A 27339-nucleotide genomic window follows, 5' to 3' on the forward strand; every position below is an offset into this window, starting at 1 on the left:
TTCTTGTGACTGTGCAGCACAACACATCTTTATTGACATATTATTACAGTACTGTACTGTAGGAATGCTTCACTTTATTAATCTTAGTTAAGTCTTCATACAAAGGTTGGTATATTAATAAAGACATTTATCAAAATGCAGATTTTGACAGTTAAATTAATCTATCAATGGTACAATAAGGCTGTTACAGAGTTGCTGAATGGACAGAAATCATGACATGGCAGTGGTAATCTGAACGTTTCCTTAAGAGGCAAACAGGAATTATTTATTGCAAGTAAGAAGAACTAACTGTTAGAGAGAATCATAAAAAATACAATTGGATAATAACTCCAGATCTCGCTGATTTGAAGACCTGAAAGTACCCTTTGGAGAAGGCAACAATACCAAAACTGCTGAAAAGCGGAGCACCAGGTAAGAGAAACACGATTTAACATGTTCTGCTAGTGACATGTAGACAAAAAAAAAAACAGATGGCACAATATTGTTACCAATCACTTTCATCCCACAGATAAACACATTTGATAGAAATCTTTTTTTTTAAAGAAAGTACTCCCATTAATTGTGTTCTTCATGATACAAGGCAAACATAAGTAAGGCTTAAGGAGTGTAAGACTTTTTTTAATTTATGCTATCTATTCTGATATTGTAAAATTTACCATAGCAGATATGTTCCCCCAGAGAATCACATGAACACGTTAGACTGAAGACTGAAGACCCCCACCGACACAAATATTATAGTTTAAATTTAAAAACATGAAAAATTTGACAGCAGTCTTGGGAGAGTGGTTTTATCATCAATGCACACTACCGCTTGCACCTGTACCTACAACACCTGTGCCAAAAACACTTTAAGACAACGAATGCTGTGCACATTCGCTCGACTAAGACACCTGTGATGAGCAAGCAGGCGTGGCTCACAGTGTTGCGCGACACTCGCTGACGTGCTTTGTGTCATCAGTGTCCTGAAAAGCGTACCACAGAAAGTTATCAGAAGGAATGGCTAAAAATAGCCTCATTCAGACGCATATTTAGATGTTTTGAAATGCAGTATCACTGGTTTGGCTTTGTCCCAGGTTCTTCATCACACAGTGTTACACTTTCAGTAAAAAAAAAAAAAAAAAAAAAAAAAAAAAAAAAAAAAAAAAAATACAATTTCTGCACTGCATTAATGTGATAAAGCATTTTCATTTTCGCTTCATTAACTATTTTACATGTACTGCTGACAAATTTCCAAAAGCATCACAGCACTGGGGTCATATCATCCCAATGGCTTGAATCAGAGCAAAGATGATCTTGGATGTTTCTATGGAACTTATCGCAACATGATGGTTCATAAAATCAGCTAAAGACAACACTATATTATGGTAATCATACTGCATACACCAGACAGGAAAACTATGTCTTAAAATGGCATGTGGATTGTCGTGGACCAGTCAGAGGTGCTGCAGCCGTGATGGGTTGCAGAGTACTATTTCACACACAGATATAGTGACATCACTGCTCCAAGCAAAGATACATCATGGTAACATTTGAGTAGAAGCTCAAGGTAAACCCTGACCCCTGAATTCAGTGATCTAAACTGCACAGAATCTGTCAAATACTGGTGGGAATGACGTCTGAAGCCACATGATAAGAGCCATTATTATCCTTCTTGAAACTAACATGCTTTTAAAGGACTGAAGGGAAACTTTGGCTGCATGAATCCACTTAAGGCAAACCAGAGAGACAATCACAGTCCAATGGAGATGAGACTGTTAACATAGGAAGGACCAAACCCATCCAGTGTGTGCCAAAAAATAATATCTGTCATTGATTATTATTTAAGCAACATTATGTACCTGATGCCATCACAACTCATGCAGCCAAAGTCTGTTAGTGGTCAGAGCTCAAACTGGTCAACAGTTTCAGTGAGTAGTAAAGGCTAGTAGGGCTTTCTTTGCTCATTACAAAATGCTGTTTTTGACTAAATGGGTGGTTGAATTGCTGAATCGTTAACAGAACAGGTGAACACATGGTAATGATACGATCACAGTCCACCCCTCACCTCCTTGCAACAAAAAGAATACAGCAACATTAATAAGCAAACAATAAACACATAAAGGCTAAGTGGCATCCACTACAATATAGTGCAGGGTTTTTTGTCCTTGAAGGGATTGTCTGAAGCGGGGATGCCCATAAGGAGAGGGTCGTTTCTGGCGTGTTCACTGCAGTAGTTCATAAGGTCTGCAGAGGCCTTGGATACCTACAGAAACAATGGAAGACAAAGACACAGGGGGAATTTAGCCAATCCAATGGTAAAACAGGGCCTGTGTTTATCAAACGTCTAAGAATAAGATGCTCTAAAGAACCAACTTTAGTTATAAAGAAGTAAGAAGTAACTTGTAAGAGCGGCTCTCAAGTGATCACATGATTAGTGACATGTATGCGCTGAGCAGGTGCAGCCAATCAGACGCAAAGAAATCCTATTTTCTCAGTGACATGTTATTTTGCAAAAGTATAAATGATTTTATTTCTTAAAAAAGTGAATTTCATCTGTATGATATCTCCAGTTATTTAACATGTGACATTTACAACTATTTGATATATATATATATATATATATATATATATATATATGGATAGGGATGAAATAATGTGAAATTGGCTGAAATGGAAACAAAAAACTGGAGGCAGGTATGAAATTCGGCTGCTGGTAGATGAGGTACGTCACACAAAACAGATAATGTGTTGGATTTAGTGCCACAATGACAAGTGCAAACAATGAAGGTGCATGGAAAGTGGTTGCACTGCATGGTTTATTGTTGCACTGTACCTTTATCCTCTCAATGCTCGCTTCTATTCTCAGCTGCTGCACTGTCCGCCGGGCATGGGCGATGTTATTGGAACTGTGAGCCTTCGAAGACATCCTGGGCGATACAACACTGCAATGAAGAAAGAACAAAGACAAATTAAGAATGATGCAAATGTTGTTTTTCTGAAGACCAGATAAAACATTCAAACATGGATGTAAGGCTATTAAGATCAAGCTTTGTTTTCTTTACAGTTCCTGCACCTTTTAATATATTTTCAGGTCAAGTCGGGGATAGACAATAAAAATAAATGTAAGCTTGTCTCTAAAGCAGAAAAGTCCCACACTTGTTTCAGATAACAGAAAGAACTTGGATGTGACGATGATGACCGCTGCTTGGCAGAGCACAGAGCAGCTATGTGCAAAAACCATCTTGTGTATTAGATAAAGTCAACAGAATGAATAAGCAGCAAAGACAGGAGCATGGGCCAGTAACACAGTCTGTAACACAGAGAAGAGTGTCATATTAATATTCAGTCAGTAAATGATTGAACAACATGTGCGGCAGCGGAGTGTGTTGTAAACCATACAGCTGTTTGTTTAATAAGGGGCAATGACTCCTCTTCTATACTTCCCTTTCTTCTGCAGCGTTGTTCCCAAAAGTGACATCACCAACAAGGTTTCATCAACAAGTACACACAAAGCTGAGGCACGCCCATGTTTATGCAAAATCTTTTTCTTTTTAGATTTTGTGCAAACATGTAGTGAAATGTTCCAGTGGATTTTGATATTTCTGTCTTTTTTTCTTTGGTTTTAAGAGTCCCTTTTGCAAGCCTTTAGGCAGTGCAGTGTCCCTGCTGCCAGACATGGCGCAGTAATGTTTCAGTGTGATCACTATGAGCTTGGCTCATAGGCGCTAAACTACAACAATGACTGAATATCTGAAACTGCAGGGATCTATATTTGAACAAAAAGCAACAGCAATGTAAAGATTTCAGTGTAGAAAAGTGTATGTGACTGAGGGGCTGATGTGTGGGACTGAAGTGTTTGAGCGCTGCAGTGGGTCTGAGTTGTGATTCCACTTCCTGCTAATCATTTACAGACTGGATGGGAACAAGCCCGGACACATCCTACAGTCCATGTGGGAGCCCTGGCTCCAGTGTCTCTGGCTCCAGTGTCTCTCCCCTTCGCTCTTGCTTCCTTTTATTGCCATTTGTCTGTGTTTCTCATACAAACACACACGGATTTCCTTTATCGTTTTGGCAACACACACATGCCTTCTTGTGACACACCTCGCTTTCACCAAAACTTTTCTCAGTAGGGAACAGGAAGCTTCAAGTACAGTTTCTCAGAAGGTTATTGTGAAATTTGTAAGAAAAGCCTATTCAGGCTCGAGGTTTATTTCTTTTAAAAAATTAAAACAAGCTGGCTGGTATACGCATTAGCAATTAAATACGCTTTTTGTTCCATCTGCATATTGTCATAATGTTTACTTCAATATTTCGGTGCATAAATGCTCCAAATACTTCATTCAAGTTATGTAGTGTACAGTGTTGTGTAATCAGGCCTCAGTCACAGTAACCATAAATAAAATGGATAATACACAAAGGCGCAGTAAATGCAACAGTTGAGAGTAACACGCATTCACTTTTTATAGCAAACCACAATATGTTCTACTTAATGATTGTTTTGTTCAACCCTGTCTGCACCCCATTTACCCTGCAGGATGTAGTTCCTCCAGACAGCCTCTGATGCTGTATCGTGCTGCTCTTCATTTGTTTCAGGAACAAAGAGGGAGGGAGGAATAAAGACAAAAAGACGGGAAAGGGAAGTGGGAAGGGAAGGAAAATCTCCATATTCTGACTTCTGCTAGAGGAGTGCCTGATTAGGGAGTTTTATTTCCATCTAAAAGATAAGTAATCACTTCAAAGGAAACAGCCAGAGATGACTCAAAGAGCTCAAATGTTATTGATAACATGAAAGTTAGACATGAAAGGGTCATGCATTACAACACAAAAGCGAACAATCTTCCTAAGGAAGCATTCTCAGCTTAGTCATAAAGGTGAGGCACCTCAGGTGAAGAGGGCAAAAAAATCCTTTTATCCGTACATGATGAGTGAGGGCATTTACTTCTGCAGTGTGGAGGAGGTCTTTAGATGGTTTTGAATGACGTGGTGCAGTACTAGAAAATGACTACATTTGCATTACACTGCAAGAGTAGTTTAAGATGTTGCTTAAGACATTTTGATACTTTTTTTTTCAACCCTAAAAATGTCACTTCTGGAAGTAAGAATTGGAAGTGATGTGAATCCAAGTGGATCACAGCCTCCTTTCTCTGTGAAGAAGTAAATAAAGAACCACCTGTCAAAGTAAACAGGAGTTGTGTTTCAGACTCAAAAGATAGATTTCTGATGGTATCACTTCAAGTAATCATTTCAGTGACGAGGTCAGTCATTTGTAACAATAATAACCTCAATGACTTTCTTGGCTGACTGGCAATCAGTAGAAGAAATCTTTTGTGCCAATCCTTCAACTGGCGCACAGGGTTAGTCACCGACTCATTTATACTCCACTTCAAACGCTTTTCTGAGAAGATAATTTACTGCCGTCAGGTAAAAACTCAGACCTCCTGGTGCTACCAAGCATACCAGATTGCGTAGTTTATGAATTGTGCAATATGCAAACAGAGTACAGAAGATGCTGATCAAGTACAACAATGAATTAAGAGATAACATGTGAAGAGCAAACAGCCTTCACACGGCAGGGCAGCAGTGAACACGGAGCTAATAATCCATAACACTGCTATCTCAGCTGGCAGTGTAAGCGGCAATTCATTAATATTTGCAGCAAATATTTGTAAATTTTCAAAAGACTGTTGTGTTATTTGCTTCTTTACTAATTACCTTTTTACAGAACATAAACAAGTTAGCAAGGCAGAAAAGTAGCCTTCTGATGCCTTCGGCCGTCTCCATCTGTCACGTGATAGCGCATGACATGCAGGCGGAAAAACTGACCACCACAGCTGTAATTTAGAAGACAGAATTAGTCTACTACTTTCTGGCGCCAAAATATCAGTTCAGCCAGCATGAGGAGTAGAAGGAAGAGGCACTGAAACCCCACAAGCACTCAGGAGTGATTTTTGCAGGCAAATCATCCAAACTGAGTCACCTCAGTCAAACTGTGCAGCCCCTGTGATGTGATGCCAGCTACTACCAGCAGCACCAGTCTGACTGAAACTCTATGGGAGGGCACCGATGTGTGTGAGTGTGAGTGTGTGGCATTAAGCACCACCACGTACATATAGGACCCTTGCAAAAAAGTTACCTCCAAGGATCAGAAAAAGACCACCCCCCTTCACAGCACACACACACACACACAGAGCAGCCAGGACCACCTACTGCACAGAGCAGCAGCACCCCCCAACCCGCTCTACCTTACACACACAAATCCACCCGCACACATGTGATTCATTAGCACAGTGTTCAAAGTGCCAAGAACAGGGAACCATTAGGACTCAATGGCATTAACACCAACACTCAGAGATGAAAAACTGTGTGTGTGTCTTACACTGCTACTACACTGCAGCTCAGACCCAAAGAAAGCTCTTAAATTTGCTGCTGACAAATACAAACGGCATCCATCAAAGGCTGAAAGAAGAGTCAGTCCTGTCAACTGTACAGTATGTGTGGTCCCTTTAGCGAGTATCTGAGGCTTTTCAGACTGGAGTAGCTTTTGTAATAAAGTTACACTGCTGGAAATAATCTGCTTTAGGGTTTATTGCTGGCTGCACTTAAGACATGACATGAGGTGATGAGAGGTAGGCAAAGATTGTGCTTTTTCCACGTCTAAAGCCTTCCATTTAGTTCACCCAAGTCAGTCGTTTTCGACTTTTGTGGTTTGTAGCACTATAAAAACACTGTAAGTTAACACCCATAGTTCACTATTTGGGGAAAAATTATATCAGACATGCTGCAAATGTAACAGCTGGCTTCATTAACTTAAATAACATGGAAAGGTCTTGGGTAGAACTTAAGGCTGAAATTAATGCTGCTGTGAAGACAAACACTTCACACATAAAAACTTCCCTGCGAACCTACAAAGAGGAAAGCAATGCACACACCTCCCAAATCTCAGTTGATCTAACTCCTGTCAGGACCCAAATTTGAAATGGATAAGAAAAAACATGTAAACATTATACTTACATATACATATAATTTGTCCAAGTACAAAAAAAAAGCCACGCAAATGTCTGTAAACAACACTCATGCACGTCCACTTACATGCAGGCCAGTGAAGCATGTTCCAGCCTGAACTCACCATGTAATTGGTGCTCTGACAAACCTAGTGACTGATTATTCTGTTTTGCTGTGAACTTCCTTTTACAATGCGAGGATTGATGGATGGAGAAAACAGTCTACACCAGATACTTCCTCTTAAGTTTCTAACTGTTGTTGTGTCAGTCACTCGGTTCACCACCTCGGTTCTGACTGAAATATCTTAACTGCTGGATGGATTGCTGTGAAATTTGCTACAGTTAACTTTGGATATCCCCTGACAGATCTATACCAAATAGCTGCAAAACTAATGACATTCTCATCTGCCTCAGCTGCACTTTGTGTTTAGTGCTAATTAGCAAATGTTAGCATGCTAATATGCTAAACTAAGATGGTGAATATGGTAAACATTATACCTGCTAAACATCAGAATGTTAGCATTGTCATTGTGATCATGTTAGCATTTAGCTGTTTCTAAGTACAGTCTCACAGAGCTGCTAGCATGGCTCTTCATGCACATACTGCAGATATAATTGATCGTGCACAAGACCTTTACTTTCTTATCTGCTAAAATACAAATAAAAGTTGACATTTTATTTCCAGTAACACTTAGGATGATCAGGTTAAAAACTCCCTGTAATATCTTCTTCCTGGCTTCTGTCTGCATTAATATACTGTACCAGCTGAGAAGTGAAGAACAGTGATGTGGAAAGGCGATATTTGGAGTCTAGACAGATGTCTGGTGCTTTGAACAAAGGAGAGTTCAAAGACTTGGGCCCCAGCCACAAGCCAGTATATTGGTTGTTCTCCCTTGTGTATCTGCACACACACAACTCTATCATTTCTCTCATGTACACCCCTCCTCCCTGCACACACATCTCTCTCTGCAAGCAGGAGTTTCCCAGTCTGCAGGCGAAGCTAAAAGTAGCCTTCTCATACCCTCTGCTGCCAGTCAGCACTTTTCCAGCTGAATGAAAAACTGTCTCTTGCTACACCTAAAACATGACCCCGCACTGGAGTTCGTCACTGATCAGATCAGATCAGTGCTAGTGCGCAGTCCACTCCTGCTTTACTATAAATACCGGTCTGTTCTCACTCGGTTACCGTGCTTATCAAACTCAATAATACTCAGTCATCAGTCCTGCTGCTGAGTTAAGTGGGATTGTGTTTATGAGCCAGATGGAAAGACTCTGGCTGCTGAGTGTGTTGGTCTGTGAAAGAGAAAGGGTGAGGCAGGGAGGAGATGGTGTGGGCTCTCACTTCTTCATACTGTGAGAACCACCAGTGACATCACTACTTTCCCACCAGAAAAGAGAAAGAAGTTGAAAGGACACTGGATGCCCTGCTTTCTTTGGCAGCCGCTGTCATGCAGTTGACACTGAAAATATCACCATGATTTTGTTTACCAGGATAAACAGAAACCATCGAGACTGGAGGACTGTGAAGATAGGGCATCACAAGTCATCTGCACCTCAAACTCCTAATTCTTAAAACAAACAAAAAAAGCTACTCAATGTTTGCTAGACCTGATCCCCCAAAACAGCTTTTTAACATCCATAAAAGCCTCGATGGGCCTTGTTGTAATAGGCAACTCTCCTTTATTTTAAAGTGGAGCTGAAACAACTAATCGTTTAATCAATTATTAAATCAACAAAAAAATAACAACAACTGCAACTATTTTGATAATTGATTACTCATTTCAGTTGTTTAATCAAGCAAAAATGCCAAATATTTGCTGGTTGCAGCTTCTCCAATGTGAGGTAATGCTGCTTTTCTCTGTTCTATATCACTGTAAACCTGTGTTGCGTTTCTGGTGATCGGTGAGCTGAACATATCCGTTTGCAACTAATGAGCATGAACGTCGTTAACTCTCGGGGGGACCTAACGACGTTCATGCTCACGCACTGTGTTTTACGGCACCCGGCATGCCGGTGTTTTGGGTCACAGAATCTGATGGGTCACAGATTTTTTAAACGACACATCGAGCTGAAGCTTCCGACCAGTCGGGGAAATATCTGCGAGTGAATGATGATCGCAAGAAATCAAGGTAAAACGAGCCAACAGCAACGTGAATTAGTTCATTTTTGGTACTGTGAACTTAATTCAAAAAATCTAAATTGTGAACTATGAACATGAACTAGTTCATTTTAATCTGTGTGAACTGAACTTTGAGCTAGCTCTTGTGAAGTGTGAACTTGCACAACACTGCTGTAAACTGAATATCTTTGGGTATTGGATTGTTGGTTGTACAAAACAAGATGTTTGAAGACGTCACCTTGGGCTCTCAGAACTTGTGAAGGGCATTTTCCACTATTTAGACTAGATAGATTGTGGGCTTTAAGGGGAATTATGATGAGACACAAAGCTGTAGCACTACCCCAGAGCTGCAGGTATGGCCGCTGAGATAAGAGAAGCTGACAAGACCCCGCCCAGGCCACTGGCTGCACACTCAGTACAAAAGGGAATACTGGGAAATTCAGTGCTCTCTATGCCGGTCTGTAAGACTGCTTGATTGTAATTGGCTAAAGGGTACCCATTATTCCTATGTAAACAGGCATTTCCAGGAAAAGATGCATGACTGTGCAAAGGTTCATAGAAAGTTGTCTAGATTAAACATGTGGCGCTACAAATAACATACAATAACATTTATTGTATCACCATGAAAACATTTCAGTTAGACTTAAACCCCCATACAGTAGCTTCTCAGAATCTGGCAAACTGCACAATCCTGTAAATTCTGTGGCTTGACAGGATAAAAAAAAAAACACCAATCCAGCATACTGTAACACAGTCGCACAGTGTCTAGACAGAAGACTAGACTGGACTCATTTCTGCAGGATTTCTAAATCCTAAGTTCATGCACAATTACTTGAGGCTCATTCCTGTCCAAATAAACTATGAATGATTCCTTGTTTCATGCACAGACTAGACGGCTGACTAGCTATGCAATTACAAGTCAACCCAGTTTTGTATGAACTCAATTCAAAAACACTTAGCTACCAAACAAAAAGCTGTGCATGTCAAGTAAGATAAGGTAAGCATATCCATGAGATAGCAAGCCAAGGAAGCTAATCAGTGTCCTTAAACATGATGATATTAAGAACAGGATTGTGTGAACACGACTGACTGCACATACAGTGGCTGTTACTAAAGAGGTGCAGCATGTGTATCGGGACTCTGGCTGCCTGACATAATGACAGATAACACTGATAACAGGGGGGACAAGTAACACTCTGGTATGTAAGGATTAAGCAGAAGCGAGAATTCACACGGTGGAATAAGACAATCTCTAGCCAGGCAACCTCTAATTAGGCTCCACTCTACACAGGGCACAATTCACACACTCTTGACTAATGTTGCCTGATTTAGACTTGCAGAGTAATGGTCCATCAAAGATTCATTGCACTTCATAAAAAACTTGACGGATGTCCCTTTATCCTTTTCCCGAGCAAATAATTTGTTTAATTTCATGGATGAACACACATGGGCGGTCACTTGCTTTTGGAGAGGAATTATGGGAGCAATTTCACACACATTAAAACAAAGGCCAAAATTCTGTCCTTGACTTATTTCACCTCTTTCTACACACCGGCGAGTCGGGTGGTGAAATATGTCTCCCGAACTGCTGAGTAAGACATTTTAAGCTAGCAGGGTCAGCCATCCTGTTAGCCTATTGTTGAGATTGCAAATTATTAGTTGTGTAATCCTAAATGTGGGTGCAGTGTGGTTTAAATGTTATGGGGAATATAGTGTAAGTGTAGTGTAGGCCTAATAGATACCTGCAGCAGGTTTAGAAGGGGGTCAGTTCGGGAAGACCAGAGTATAACACTGAACACCTTGAGCTTTATTTTCCAAAATATATGCGACCACTTAACATTTACTGACGTCCCTTTCTTCCAAAACCATTGCTAGATAATCAGTGTAGGGACTGGTACAGGTTTAATAGCACAATGTATTACATTTGGGGCATCGCGGTGGTCTAGTGGTTTAAGGCACTGAGGCTGCATAACCGCAACGTCCCCAGTTCGAAACCAGCTGGTGACCTTTGTTGCATGTGATTCCCAACTCTCTCTCCCCTCATTTAAAACGTATTACATTACACACTAAGTATTATAAACAAATACAGTCTTGGGATAGGATTTCAGCATGTTTTCATATCAACAGTCCAATTGACAGTGTAGTGTATGTAGTGAAGGCATGGACAAAATGATTAAGAGGAATCCAGCTAAAAATGCACTACACCACAGGGGGCTAACTCACACTTCTAACACAAAGAGACATCAAGAGAAACTGAAGGAGGCACAAATAAGGAATGACTGAAATTGAGAGAAAAGGGTGACAACAATGACTGGGAGTCAGTTTCCCAACTGAACTCACAGTCATTCCACAGGAATGCAAGGAGTTCACAGGAAGGTAATGAGTCAATTATGTAAAATACTTTGTTGATGCTCAACAAGTATTCAGACACAACTCCTGGTTTTACACACAGGGAGCAATTCAAAAACTGACACAAAGGTCAGTCGGCACTTCAGTGATATCATTAGCAGCTGAAGTATGCACTAAAAATAGCCAACAGGTCTCTGTTGTTGCTGGCTACAGTGGAGCTGGTTTCAGATAAAAACTACTCTAGCTGTAGCTAAGTATTACCAAGCTAAATGCCAGCTGGGTATCATCCAGATTAGCAAGGTCTCTGCAGTTTCCACTGAGGTGCCTATGAGCCTCTGGTTCCCCAGTAATGGGCCATTATCAAGCACAGAGCAGCCCAAAACAAACAGAGGCCTATGGCAGATAATGCCCTTCAGACGTCACTGCAGACGCACAGAGGGTAACATGCAGGAGACACGGGCGACCTAGGCAGAGGCTGCCAGGCAGCGTCTTTCTGCTCTGCCCCTCGGAAAACAAACAGCATTGTTGTCAAAAAAAAAAGCACAAAAGAAAGCTTAGTGCAAGCCGAGTGGAGTTTGCTGGAAATGGATGCAGGGAAGGAATGAATGGTGGGGCGGAGGGCTATAGAAAAAGACGTGTGCTTGCGACTGAGAGAGAGAGATAAGAGTTTGTGTGTGTGAGGGAGAGAGAGAGAGAGTTCAGCTGGAGAAAGCAAGCTGTGCAGCTGTGTGTATGTTGCATTTGGTCACATGCCAAAAATCTACTGCTGGCGACAGGAACGCCATAAAACTTAAAGCTATTGTGAGAGCTTTGCCTTTCGTCTCAGTCCCTCTTGCCTCTGAAAGCTACTATTCATGACGAAGGCAGGGAGATACTACACAATGGATCTTCATCTTTCACCCAACACTGCCCTGCCTATATGGAACAATAAACAAACGCGTCCAGTCTTTCCAGCCTCCACCCCTGAGCTGGTCCGACCACATTTACATTACTACTGCAGCGAAGGTGGAATAGAGAAGGCCAAAGGTCTGTAGTGTTGCTAGTTGGCCATCACACAGCCCCTCCTCGTCCCTGCTGGAGCTGAAGTAGGAAGGGTTAAACGACTGCGTGCATGGATGGAATAATTGATAATGGCTTGGACGTCACACAGCTCATTAGAAAACATCGTAAAGGAGAGTTTGTTTTTCAATAAAAGAGGAAATGGGATTAGTCAGAGGGTGACATAAATGGGGATGGAGTGTGTGTGCATGTGTGAGACAAAGACTGCGTATGTGTGTGTGTGTCTGTGTGTGTTTTTGTGAGTAGATATTTGCATGTGCCTTTTATGATATTTAGGTATACACACATTATGGTTCAAAGCTAATGATGAAGATAATGACAAAGTTTTGCAATCTTTGTGTGTTGAATTAGCTCAATATGTTTACATTTATTCCATGGCATCAATAGATTCAATCTTGTAATAGTCAGGCTTGTACTGCAATGCTAAAGTGAGGTAAAAGACAATATTAAGAAAAATACTCTGAAATCAACAGCAGCTACCAACCATGTTAAACAGGACAAAGGGATTAGTGGTGGAAAAATGCAGGCTGCATGATTTCCTCTGTCAGGAGGGTTAGACTGAGAGAGAGAGAGAGAGAGAGAGAGAGAGAAAGCAAAAGCAAACAGAGCTTTCTATACCGTCAGAAAAGTTCAACAAAAAAAATAAATAAATCACTTTTCATTTCACATAGTGATGAAATTCCACATTGAATTCACAAAAAAATTCCTGTTTGGGACATTCACAGGAATGTAGAGCTGATTTAGGAGGATCCCCATTCTCCTGCCAAGAGAAGAGACACAAAGCTGTGAGTCCCTTGGCTCATTGTGAGTCAGACTCACACTCATAAAAGCATTTTTATAAAAACAGTATTAAGAACAACCTCTCTTATGGCACCAGAATGCCCTGAAGATGGATGTATAGTTCTGCGTTAAGTGATTACAGCATAGCTTTGGAGCCTACGTGGAGCCACTGTAGCTGACGTCTGCCTCTAAATCTAAATACAGAGACACCATGTGGAAACCACAAGAACTGTGATTGGTCAGCTTGGCCTGCCTGTGTTTTCTCCTACAAGCTTCGGATGCCAGTGGAGACTGTTGAGAATGAAGATAACATTAAGCAAGAAAGGCTCAGTAATTTTCTCCTTTTCAAGTCTAGGAAAACCAGAATGTAAACACTGCGATTGCAGGCAGTAGAACGTAAACTCAGTTACTGTGAGGAATATAATCAAAGCACAATGCGGCCGGATCACGTATCATACATCCATCTAATGTCGCAGTGGTGCTACCAAAGGAAAACTATGAACTATAATTCAAAACCTACACCGTAGGCATGGATTTTCAACTGATTGGACAAAACAAGCAATTTGAAGATGTCACTTTGGGCTCTGGGAAATTGTGATGGGGGTTATCTTCTGATATTTCACAGACCGGACATTTAATTGATTAATTAAGAAAATAATTAACAGATTAATTGATAACGACAAGAATCGTTAGTCAATCGAAGTTAGGTATTGTATGTAGAATAATAAATTTGTGAATGTGAGTAAATGTGTAGGTATAGGTGCAAGTGTGTGTGTGTATAAGTAGATTTGTGCATTCATATATTCTGTTTTCTAACTAAATTATTACAGTTTGTCAGATGTTTGGTATTGAAACAACAGCTACCACTTATAAATGCAAATAAAGCATAATTAAAGCTGCATCTACATTTCAGAGCACTCCTGTTGCACGAGACATTAATCAATGCTTTGGCACCCACCTCATTAAATCAGCAGATATTTGAGAAGCTATGCTTACTCTAATGTGTCGCTCTGATGGTGAAATTTATTTGCCTACAAAATGCTGACCTTTGTCCACACAGGTCAGAGTTCAAAAGGCTGCCTGGGACAGTGTAGGTATCGTTTTCTTTGAAATGAACTTAGATAAGATACAGGGATCGCAACACAGAGAATATGAGAGAGGTGAAACCCAAAACTCCTTTAATTTAGTTTAAATAGTTTAAGAGTCATAAACTACCCCTAAGACAGATCATTGGTCTATTTTGAACAATAGGACACTCCAAGACACCCGGTAGCTGGGTGGTAGTACAGTGTCCAGCCTCTCAAATGTGAGAATGTGTTACCTGAGCCATCCTTCAGCCTACAGGAAGCGTGTAATAAATTTAGGAGTGATTAACGATAAGTCACATGGTCTCATAGTGTCTTTATCTAGAGCAATGACTGCATTTAGTTCAGGACCCAACGATCAACATTATCTGCAAGCAAGAAGAGACATTTCTGAACAAACAAGGACAGAAATGACAGGCATGAGATTACTGCATGTGACCACTCGAGACAAACTGCATGAGCAGTAACCCATGCGCACGCACACACACACACACACACACACTAAAAAATAGGAACAAGTTGGTAAAAAGTGTCTATTGAAGAAAGGGAATAATGCTGGCGCCTAATTCTTCAAGTTCTAGTTAGAAAAATGCAACAGTCACTGTGACAAACGCACATTCATGACATTACTGGAGTATTGACTCAGGTGCAAACATTAAAGTACTATTAAGAGTTAATATCTACTCATGAATTACAAACTTATTAGCACTATCAGGTCATGACTACATTCTCATTAAACTCTGGAAGCATTTACTCTGCTAAAGTTTTCAAGGCCAGGTGATTGATTTTATGAACGCTTTATGACAGAGTCGAAGGCTTTCAGTGCTGAGCAGGAAGAGGGACAAGGCCAGGACAAAGGGCCAAGACCAGAAAGAACAGGACTCGAAACAGGACTGAAAGCAAAAAAAAAATTGTCTTATGTTCTTCAGAGACAAACAAAGTTGGAAATAAGTCTTAAAAGTTTGCGTGAAGTGGACGTTCCTGTTATTGTTAAAACTTTCAAGCACTCATTGTATTGTCCTATATTGAAAATCCCACCTACAACTGTGTAGATTGGAAGAGAATGGATTTGCAGGTACTATTAATCATTCATTGATGAATTTATATTTGCACTTATCCATATAAGAGCCAATTAAAGGAGCACTACAGCGATTTAGTGTGCTTCCATCTAGTAGGGAGACAGAAAAGAGACAGATTAAAAAAAGACTGGTCGAAATGGAAGCAGCAGAGGCTGAAATATCCTGACTTTTAGTTCCTAGTAAGGGTCAAGCTCAAAAAATGACTGATCCTACGTTTCCCATAATGCAACTGGATAGAATATTTCATTAGACACTCCCTGCCTTCTAAATGCCGCTTCTTTCACGTTCTACACTTCCAGTTTGTAATGCGGGCTTTCTGTTGACAAGACAAAAAGACCCTGTGTGAGGCTGTACTCAGCCACGGCGGTGCTTTGAGCTAAATGCTAACGTCCGCATGCTAACATGGTCACATGGTTCTTTCTTTTCTCTGTGGACCATGAACGTCAGGAGTGGTAGCGATATTTCTGGACCAAAGTGGTGGACTGAACTTCATGTGTAATATCGGTGGAGCGCCTCTTTAAAAAGGGAAGTGCATAAAAGGAATAATGCATGAAAGAATGTCATCACTGCAAAAAGCCTGATGTCACACAAGATGCTTCATGATGGGGAGTTCAATGTGAGCTTTTGGTCCTTTGGTTTTGTTTTTTAAACATCTGCAGATTTACAGAGACAGAACGCAGAGAGGGAAAGTGGAGATTAACTGAAAACTAATTAAATTAAAGCAAGTCAGATACATTCAGTAGGTCAGTATGGTTACAAAACATCTAAGACAGCAAAGCATGAAAGTTGAAATTAGTTAAAATACATCAAGAATAGAGGCAGACAGACTCTCAGACGCATTGACTTACACACAGCCAGATTGACTTACAAACCCCCACCCCTACACACACACACGCACGTATACAAAGGGTTCTGAGTTACTATTAATCAGAAACCACATGAATGACCGTTCCTCCCACCAACCACCGTGACTCTGTGCATCTAACAGTTTCAAAGAGGAAGAGGCTCACACTGTGGGTCACACTGAGGCCACTTCCTCTGCAGCCCACCCGGAATCCCTTCAAAAATGATGTTTGCCTTCTCCTCATCCTCCCTTCGTCTCCTTTTACTTCCTCTCCCTCCATGCTCTACTCATTTCTCAGCACAAGTAGGGCAACTCTGAGGTCACTAGGTCCACCTGTCTCATTCATACGAGTAGTTTTGTTTATTTTAAAAAGGGACTGTGGACACTTAAAAGTTTTACTTTGGAGTTAAAATTAAGTTTATGTCCATAGTCTCTGCAGAAGAAGTATCAAAACAGTCAATACAGGACAATACACAGAAAGCTACTTGGCCAAAGTGGGTTTGTCTAAACTGTGCCAAAAGGTCGCATCTCAAAGTAGAAAATCTCAAACAAAACTCTACTGTGGTATAATCTTCAACATATAGGGATATGAATACAAAGAGATGTAGTCATTTTTTCCAAATGGAGTCAGTATGAAATGTCTGAATTGCTGATTCTGAGGCCGACTGCTCCTGGTAAGAAAACAAAAATACTCCACACAATCAGATTTACTGTCTAGTTTTCCAATAAGAAGGCCGTGGAGGGAGAACATTGCCTTTTTGTTAAAGTTCAGAGAGGTAACTGCACAAGGAGCCACTGTACGAGAACCAATCCTGGACAAAATGTGAGGCCTTGTTCCACTGTGCACCAGAACAGAGAACATGACTCTATAAATCAGAGTCAAACGAAGCCTTGGAGCTCTTTAAACTTGAGTCAATTTGACAGCGTGTGAATGAGGCACCTGATTTCAGCGACTGAGGAGACATTGAGACTGTGGACAAGGAGACAGGCGGTGATTGTGCATCTCTCGGACACCTGCTTCTGCTTGTTTTAAACAGAGAAATGTAGTGTGGCATCGGACAAAAACTTTAGGGGCCCAAGACAACAAAAAGAGATCGTGCAGTTTCTCCTCTCAAACACCAACATGCGTGAGCACAGACACTTGTGGATGTGAACCCTTTTGCCACAGGTGTCGCGCTCCTTTCCAGAGTCCCCGTCTAGGCCCCAGTGCAGAAACACACACACTGGCCTTTGTTTGGGATGCCAGCAAACTTCCCCATAGACTCATAAAGGGCACTAAAGAAATGAAGGAATCCATCAAAGTGACACTGTTTCTCCAGCCCACTCACACGCACACGCACGCACACACACACACACACACACACACACACACACACACACACACACACACACGCACACACTATATGCGTTATGAATGATTAATTTGTCCGTATTCAGGACTTGTTGTTAACGCACAAAGGAAGTCATATCCATTCCTATTCTTCCTTACCTGTCTGACAGGAAGCGCATTTATGTAGGCTGACAGGATCTGCCCATATTTGGGCTAAGGTCTTATGAAATGCTGTGTATGTCTAAGGAAATAACATAAGTGAGGTGAGTTTATGTCCTTACAAAAAGGTGTGTCTTCCTGTGAGTGGGAGTACTTCAAAGCACGTCCAACCAGACACAAGCACTGGCATAACATTCTTACAAATACGACTATACAGGAAAGGGTACAAACTTTAACGTTATCACATGTGCAAAGCCTTTCATAGAAATAAGGTTTCATTTATACTGAAATGCATGCATGGAGAGTATACATACAGGATACATTATATCACAAAATTAAAGAGGTCATTTGGAAGAAAAAAATTATAATTTTGAGAAAATGATTTACAAAATGTTAAGGATTCAGTCTGTAAATGTATTAATATTGTGTTAACCAAGACACCAGCTCCTATCTGTATATAATAATATTACACATAACATATTTTAGCTAGAATCATATTACAGACACATCCTTATCTGTTTACATTAGCTTTAAAAGTTGTTAATTATCTTTCTTTTTGTTCTTCCTGGCTTTGCTTATATTCAGAAATGATATGATTGCTTTTGGCTTTATTTCTGTACTGGGGTCTTTACTAATTGTATCTTAATCCCCTTGCCTCTATAAAGCACTTGATTTAAAAGTCTCAAATATAAATAAAGTTTAAAAAGCATATTATTATTAGCATCACTTTAAGTATTGTAAGTACAGGTAAGTTACCAACAAACAGCAGATCATTTAGATAGTGAACCTCACCTGTTGGCCCTGTGTGTTAATGACACTCTGCTTGTGTTGGTTACTATGGAGTCTTTCCAGTAAATAATCCGGACAGTAACATGATCTACAGGGGTGCAAACACACTGTCTGTGCTGTCTGAATGACAAATAACTGAAAACTGACTCACGTCACAGGTGCAACACACACAACACATACAACATGCTCTCTCTCTCCCTGCAGGAAAAGGCCTCTTTCTCACACACTCACACAGGTTCTATCTCGCTCATGAAAATAAACAGAAATGACTAAGTGCAATGGATAAGTTTCATAAAAGCTTACAGTATGTTTGGGGCATCTGGCAGTGCCAAAGTGACAGATGGTATATGTGTGTGTGCGTGTTAACAAGCGAGAGGGAAACAGAGAGACAGATAAAGGGGTTAATTGTCGTTAGGGGGAAATGGGTGACACAGGAACGTTGGCTTTCTGCTTGGCATCGTGTGGGCGCAGGGACTAATGTAAACACTTAGATTTACACCCATAGCTGAAAGCACACTAAAGCACCTTGTCACATTTTTGCCTTTGTTGAAGCAGGACCACTGAACCTTTTCCAAGCAGCCAGCAACTAGAGGGAGGCATGATGCAGTCAGAGTGCACCACCATGTGGCAGAGAGAAGGTACTGTAGATATGTGGATTATAATTATTTAACTTCAAGATCCAAAGTAGCCTGAACTAGAAGTGCTTTTCAGAGCTGATTTCTCTGACTGTCCCAAATATTACAATGCTATAACACTATATTATTGCTATAGATTTGCTATATATTTAGTATTTTGCCTTCGTCTACTTAAACGTTCCTTTATTATTCATAAAGTAAACACCAAACAAAGTTTTCATGCTTAATATACTGAAAACTTCATCACACAGAGCACCAGTGTTTCCTCTTGTTCAACACTTATGTACAATTATGTAAAGTATTTAAAACACACACACACAGCTCTCAAAGCAGAACCCACAAAATGTGCTATAAGGCCTGATGTTGTGTGAGAGAGTAACTATTTCGCTTGTTCCTACAAATAGCTGTTGGGTGTACTGCCAAACATCATCCACTCCTGTGACATTACCACTGGGGAGGAAGCGGAACATCAGACCGCAAAGCAGGAGAAGTATTCTCCTGCTGATCACTTTTAGGACATTCAAAGGTTTTTCATACTGGTGCTGTTGTTCTTGAGAAGTTGGCAATAATCCCAATAATTTGGTAGCAATGTGAGGCAACGGAGAAAAACATCTCTTTCCTTTGAATCCTAACCTGTTGGTTTGCAGCAGGTGCCCCCTCCTATCTCCCCAATCACAAAGTGTAACAGCAGGTGGACGACGGACAGACGTCCCTGCATGTGGCAGTTTGGCAAGATCACAAAGTAGACTTTCTGTTCATCTATAATCTATAAATAACCTTTAGTCCCCTTCCTTCTCACTCATTTACACGTTATTCACCTCTCTGTCCACAGCCCTTATGAACAGGAACAAACACACACACACACACACACACACACACACACACACACACACACAGTTGATTCCTAGGTAAAGGCCCAGGATTTGCAAAACAAATTTACAGTATATTCATACACAGTATATAATTGTAAAAGTTTGAGTTTAAGTTGGAAATTAGGCTGCAACAAATGATTTTTTATTATTATCGAATTGTCTATTTTGTCCGACCAACAGTCCAAAACCAAAGAGAGATTCAATTTACAACGACACGTGAAACTGACATGTCTCAGTAGGAAAATCACAGGTGTAAACGATAAAATGAATGATGGCTGAATGCCATTTAGCTGACTCAGTTTCAGGGTCCTGTTATTGTGCATGCTGGCTCACTGGGACACTTGAATAGAACAAAGAGTTAAATGGTTAATGTTATTAGTAACACCTGTGCCTTTCCTGCTATGACAAAGTCAAAATGTCTGCTGTGAAAAAGGCCTATGAAGAAAAGCACCAAATCCTCACATTTAACAAGCTGGAACCAGCAAAAGTTTAGCATTTTGCCTGATAAATAACAAACAATTACTTCATTCTAAATATTATTGGCGATTCATTTTCTGCTAACGACTAATTCATTCATCTTTGAATTCATTCATTTTTGCTTCTGAATTGATCAGACCTGAAAATATGGGATTGTTTTACTGTCAACAAACATTAATGTTGAATGATTCGATCTTGGGTTTGGATTTTTGTTGGCAGAGAAAACCTTTTGCTTTGTTTGGATCACGGATTGTGCCTTCAAAAGCAGCTGGTTTCAAGCTGACATTTCTTTAGAAAATACGGACTAATCCTTTTTGTCGTGTAAAAGTTGTTTCAAGACTGACTCACACACCTGTAAACATTATAATACGTAGAAATTCTAAGCAACATATAAATTAGATATTTACATATTTGTAACTGTCTCAATTTCATTTCATATTTCTATCATACCTGTCACAGGTCTATAACTTACTGCTATGCTACCCTTATTAACCAATTATTAATTTCTATGTTTTTTCCTCATCTCTGCTTAGTTTCGCTCTTTTATTTTGCCTGGTTCCAGACTTCTGAATATTTAGCGATTCATATATTGAAACGAAATGACAACTGAATCTGATTATCAGGCTTGATTATCAAGTTACCAACACATCTGCTGCAAACACGCCCTGCTCCCGCCTGTGAACGTTACACTGTGATGTTCTTCATAAATACTGACGAGCAGTCAGCTTCTCAGCTCATTTACTAACCTTGACAGTTTGAGGGACAGTTGCAAATCTAACCTCAGATCAGTGTCTACGAGGAACTTCAACCTTGGACATAGTTTACACTTTAAACACACCTATCTTATCTGCTCCCTTCTCGCTGTCCAATCAGAGTTGAGGATGAACGGCTGTGTATAGCACTGGCAGCAAACTGAAGCCTCCTCAACAAACTGAAACATTGGATTCCATTGGGTTTGTAATTATGTAATTAAGGTATTAATCTGCAATGCAAGGGGTTCTTTCACACCAATTGTATTTAACTTGATATGCATCCACAATTCAATATGTTGTGACATAGACACTGCTACACTCCTTTTAATCATGTGTTAAATTTAGTTGTTTTATGTAGTATTACAAAACTGGTCGCTCAAATCATGCAATCTGATTGGTCGACAGGCACGGTATAATAAAAATGTACAACAGCTAAGATGTTAAATAAATAATGTATAATGCTTGTGCACAGCTCAGGATCACTCCGCAGCTAAGAAAAAACACTACATCAACCTAAAACAAAAGACACATTCACCGACTAAAACTACAAAAAGGAAGACAGACTCAAGTTATTGAGTTGACTTGTTAACTCATTCCCACCACAATCTGTTGTTTTGCACATGTAAGATGGACGCAGCAAAAAGCATGAGCTCAGAATCCACACACTGGTTTCACTGTGTAGAAATATTCCTACAAAAGTGTGTTTTGCATTTTGGATTTCTGTGTTGGCTCCCAACATGCTATCACAGGCCCCCAGCGCTTGGTAGGCGACGGCAAGTCCCAACATACCACAGGTTTTTCCCCCCCAAAAGCCAGTGAACACATCGCAACTGAAATCCACTCAGCATGTAAATGATAACAAGGAGCTGGTGTCAATGAGAGTCTGGCTGTTTCTCGACCTGAAACAACTGGTCGATTAATCGATAATTAAATAACCATTTAAGTCATTCATTTAATAAAATGGCTAAACATTCATTGAATCCAGCTCCTCAAAGGTGAGGATTTGTTGCTTTTCTTGCTTTCTTATTATTGTTAGTAGAATATGTTTGGGCTTTGGGCTGCTGGTTTAGACAAAAGAAGCCATTTTGAAGATGTAAATTTTAGTTGATAATAAAAGTAACTGTTGTTGCAGCAGCCCTTGTTGTTTGATTGGGCTTCAAATCGTTCGCGATAAACCTTTAACCAAACTACATTGATTTGCAAAACATCATGAAGAAAACAGTTTCCATCCTGAGCCACAGTACATTGATTTGAGGACAAAATCATGAAAATTGAATGAGCTTTAAGATGAGCTCTGTGGCTGTGAAGAGGAAGTTGTGGTGTTCTCCGTGTTCGGGTAGAGACGCCAGCTCTACCTTTCTGGCTGTCAACTGTCTCCTCCGCTGACAAACACGACTACAGAAGCTCTGCACGATGAAAACAGTTACAGCTTTGGTGCAAAAGCAGAGAGAGAATCAGAGAGCCATGACGATGAATCATAATCAATAAATCTTGACACATTTACGGGAACGAGGGGAAATTAGGTCTGTTACCCCATCTTTCTTACCTATCAGAGATGGTTGCTATGACAACACTTCCTGTTTGGCACAGCGAATGTGTACATCTGAGATAATGTCGACCTGATTAGTACGTGAGCATTAAGCGCCTTACTTCCTGAAGCCAGCAGTGACAAAATCTACCAACTATCGTTACGTTTGTGCTGTAACAGTCCATTCCATATTGGAAAATGTTTCTACTCTAAAGTAGATTTGCTACTGAGGTGGTCTATTTTGAGCCAATAAAATTAGGATCCAGTAACGCTTGGTATTTCATGAAAGCAAGTAATTCTGCTGCCAAACCAACAGATGGGTGTGACAGTATATCCGCAATGTCACCACCGCTCCTCTCAGTACATCTGCTCCTGGGTAGGGTGGAATTCAAGCAAAGCACTGTAGGCTAGGCCTTGTGACTACCAACACGCACACTGCAGAGCACACACACACACACACACACACACACACACCACAAACACCAACTCCAGTAAGCCTTTCAGGGCTGCAGTACATCTTTACACACCTCTCAACTACAGAAGTGTGTAGTTCTGTTTATCAATAATAATAATAATAATAATAATAATAATAACAACCAGACAGGAAAGTCTGTTTTTGGCTAACCCAGCAACTTAAATTCCTGATAAATCAAGGTGCTTAATCATATTGGTACAAAAAACATACTGCCATGATGCATTCCTGATCATTGACTACAGTGGCCCAGTACAACCAGATATATTAAAGGGACAGCTACCATGGTGTTAACAGTCTGGCGTAATCTCACATTTATATCGTTTAATGGTATGTCATCATATTGCCGAACCCTACTGTCACGTACCGAACGTTTGCATCAAATATCTCCTTAAATTTGTTAACTTTTTCTTTGACTATGTAGTTCCTGATTGAAATTTTAAAAATTGCCAGTTTTATTTAGGTATTTAAGAAATCTGTTGTGTGTCTGCTTGTGTTAGATATGCAGATAATATTCAACATTTGTTCAACACTTTTGTTAAATGAACAAACATGAACATGTTTAGGGCTGCAACTAATTATTATTTTCATTATTTATCACTCTGTCAATGAATCTATTAATGGTTTGGTCTGTTGAGTCTATTCCCAAAGTCCAAGGTGACGTCTTTAAATGTCTTGTTTTGACAACAGATATTTCAGTTTACTACGATATAAAACTGAGAAACATAGAAAATATTCACAGCTGAGAAGCTGGAACCCGAGAATGTTTGGCATTTTTGCTTGAAGAGTTACTAAAACGATTAATAGATTATCAAATACTTGAGGACTGAATTTCTTCCGACTGATTAATTGTCCTTTTAATCATGTGTTAAATTTAGTTGTTTTATGTAGTATTACAAAACTGGTCGCTCAAATCATGCAATCTGATTGGTCGACTAATCGTTTCAGCTCTAGACATGTTTACATTTCTAACACTACATGCTCATCAAAACACTGGCGTTGAAAACTAACTGAAAGTTCATTAATATCAGAAAACTTTAGGACTGCAACTACAAATCTTTTTTTATTGTTGATGAATCTACCGGTTATTTTTCTAAAGGTCTAAAGAAGCTGGAACCAGCAAAAGTTTTTTGCTTTATAAATTACTACAATGATTAATCAGAACAGTTGCTGATTAACTTTCTGTTTATCAACTCATGTAATTAAATGACTAATTGCTTCAGCTCTTAACAGATTCAAACAATACCCAGCAATATACATGACAGAAATATCAGTGTTTCGATGAGCGTGTAGTTACAGTATTACTGTCAGAAACAGGGGGGAAAAAGGGTGTGAATGTTCTCTATGATGAGGTAGAAACATGTACTTTAGAGCATTTACTTTTAGAAACATATAATTTAGCCCTGTGTGTGTTGACATGGTCGAGAAAATGTGTGAATCACTCAGCCCAGTAAAGAAGAAGCACGATGCACGCACAGGCACGTACACACACCAACTCCTACTTCACCAAACTCTGTACAATAAAAGACCTGCGGGGGAATCCACAGACAGCACTATGAGGAAACAGATCCTGGCTGATCGCAGGCTCAGGCGGGAGCCACCGCTGCGTCCTGCACCAAACTGGCCATTTGTCAAAAAGTCTCCGACAGAGCTGCCGATCAAGTCCGGCAGCATTCTGTGTCAGAGGAGAGAGATTGGTTACAGCTGCGTGTGCCACTTCCCACATGATCCCAACAGTTCATCCATTGTTCCACAAGTTAAACTCATATGGAGACAGAGGACGGAGATTAAAATCAATCCTCTCCTCACTCTCAAAGCGTACAGGGACTTCCCTAATCCTATCCTTGTTTTTGTTTGTTTTTTTTATCTAATCCTTGCATTAGGCAAGACGTCGTTCCCACCTCGACCACCTAGCCCCCTCCTCCTGTTACTAATCAATTTACATGCATCACACGTCACGCTAAATCCTGCCAGCAATCCGGGCTAACCTACTCACACTCAACTCCAAATGCAGCCCATGCCACCAAAACTGCTCGAGAGAGGTAATGAGTTTAAAAACGGGACTCTTTCATGTCAAAGGTCACACACATCTCGACAAGCATTATTTAAAAGGGACTGGACTGTTCTATCCGTTCAAATGAGGGAAAGAAATTAAAAATTATCTTGTGAATGTACAGATTCTGCCAGTACAGGGGGCTAGTGTTTGTTCCAAGGAATTGCACCAGACAGCCTTATGACCAGACCTGACAGCATTAGACAAGGCAGCTGTTCATGGACGTGACCATCTTCATTTCTAATAAAAACAACACATCAGGCTGCTTCCTCCTGCTATTACCAGTGATACCAGTGTATGTAGGTCATGAGCACACCTTCACGTGTCAAATATAAGTAGCGCAGTGAGTACCAGTAGGTGGTTCCATGACAAAGACGCTGACACAGATGCTGTTGCAGGTGTTCATATCTGCATGTTTGTCTCTCACTGAATACTGAGGCACTTCCTCTGGGCTAGTGTCTGTCATAAAGCTGTTCACGCCTTCATAATAAAACTTAATGCATGTTACACAGAACCAAACCGCTGTCATCAGCGTGAAGGCAGGAAGTGCGTGATTCTCAGCTTCCAGTGTGTGGTGCGACCCACTCATGTCGATGGCCGTTGAGAGGAGGCTTTGATGGCGGTGAATGGGGTACTAATGAGTTGGCCTTATCAATGGCCTGTCTGTATTCTGCCCTCCTAATGGTCAGGGGACATCAACAGAGCTGTTGATGCTCCATGTAAACATCTCAGCCACTTCCCTGTGAGGGGCCTCCACTTCTACCATCACACCGGGTTCATAATCTAATTGGTTCACGTTGGACTACACAGGCAATGTTGCAAGCCATTACCTATTGCATAATCGACTAATGTGAAGGAAGTGGCTGGTTTACATGTCTATAAAAGTGCTATTCTGCTCTGGAATAATCTATTTGCTTTCCAAAATAAGTAATCATGTGGCAAACACAATAGGTGGGGCCTGTGGGGAATAATCAGGGCAGAAGGCCCAGACAGCACTGTGCTGAGTAAACCTTGAGCTCAAGCCTGCTGAATACTATATTCATGAAGCAATGAAGCTCATATTTGTGTGTGGTCACTGGAGTCACAAATAAGGAAAATGAAACACTACTAGGTATAAATTCGCTGTTGTGCCACAAGTGTTGCATAAACGGATGAAGAAACAGTGAAGAGCTGTCAGCAATGACAGAAAATATGTAGTTCGGATTGAGACCAACTGTTGCTTCAGGTAAAAGCGCGTTATGTCCGCTGTTAATGTGACAGTTTATCGACACATGGCAGTCTTACCTGGCCGGGGTAATGTACAGTCAGGTCTAGCCGTGTCTCCTTTCACTGAAGCCAAACTGTATCCGTCAACAGACTGGGAGGAGACCTTTCCCTCTGCTCTGTCACAACTGCACTAATGTGTTGCCACCATAGACTGTGGAAAACCAGCTCTACATGGACCTCACTGGCGACTTCAAAGCTGCCGATTCGTACCGCTTTCACTTTCCGCTGACGGTTGGTGTTAATATTAAATTGTCGTTTACTTTTTCCCCTTCCCAGTACGACCGGTCTCCCCCCTCTCCTTTCTTTCCTTTCCTTTCCTCCGCCACTCGGACGCTTCGCGACGAGAACAGCCGAGTTTGGTCGGGAGGAGAGAGGCGGACCAACGCAGCGCTGGCGGATGTTCACCAGCGTCAAGCTAGCTGCTACCAATATACTACTTCCGGAGGAGATTTTCAAAATAACGCCACCGTCGAGGTTTATAAAACTTTGCAAAAGTAAAAATAAGCACAGGATCTACCGCAAAGAGTCTAATTCTAAGTTATCGAAAGTAAGTAAAGAATATGAAGAATTCACCCTGCTAGCGTTTTGAATTTACACAAACCTGTAACTTGTTACTGCATTAAAAGGTTAACTAAAGGGTTATGAGCTCTTCGACAAGCTGAGAAAACGATCGCTAGGAGCATTTTGTGTGCATTGTATTGTCAAACTGAA

The 27339-nt window shown here is 40.6% G+C and overlaps 1 protein-coding gene across 3 annotated transcripts; it reads right to left on the reverse strand.

The window, feature by feature from the left end:
- gng12a (guanine nucleotide binding protein (G protein), gamma 12a) lies at positions 1-27031 on the reverse strand. 3 transcript variants are annotated; one of them, XM_044220316.1, is made up of 3 exons: positions 26647-27031; positions 2813-2921; positions 1-2242 (listed from the first exon to the last, which is right to left on the reverse strand). In XM_044220316.1, the coding sequence occupies exons 2-3, from the start codon at positions 2903-2905 to the stop codon at positions 2117-2119; spliced, it is 219 nt and encodes a 72-aa protein (XP_044076251.1). In that variant the 5' UTR covers positions 2906-2921; positions 26647-27031; the 3' UTR covers positions 1-2116. The 3 variants fall into 3 exon arrangements, with proteins under 3 accessions (XP_044076251.1, XP_044076248.1, XP_044076249.1); XM_044220313.1 differs by lacking the exon at positions 26647-27031 and adding an exon at positions 24839-25050; XM_044220314.1 differs by lacking the exon at positions 26647-27031 and adding an exon at positions 6991-7014.
- Between the last annotated feature and the right edge of the window lie 308 nt (positions 27032-27339).

The sequence above is a fragment of the Siniperca chuatsi genome, linkage group LG13, assembly GCF_020085105.1.
Source record: "Siniperca chuatsi isolate FFG_IHB_CAS linkage group LG13, ASM2008510v1, whole genome shotgun sequence".
NCBI lineage: Eukaryota > Metazoa > Chordata > Actinopteri > Centrarchiformes > Sinipercidae > Siniperca > Siniperca chuatsi.

What these genes read in the sequence shown, in the direction of transcription:
- gng12a (XM_044220313.1), bottom strand. Translation starts at nt 25,035, where the DNA reads ATGTGGGAAGTGGCACACGCAGCTGTAACCAATCTCTCTCCTCTGACA. An exon ending in GTCTGTGGATTCCCCCGCAG is followed by an intron (nt 2,922 to 24,838) that starts GTCTTTTATTGT and finishes TCTTCATTGCAG; the next exon opens with TGTTGTATCGCCCAGGATGT. An exon ending in CGAGCATTGAGAGGATAAAG is followed by an intron (nt 2,243 to 2,812) that starts GTACAGTGCAAC and finishes TTGTTTCTGTAG; the next exon opens with GTATCCAAGGCCTCTGCAGA.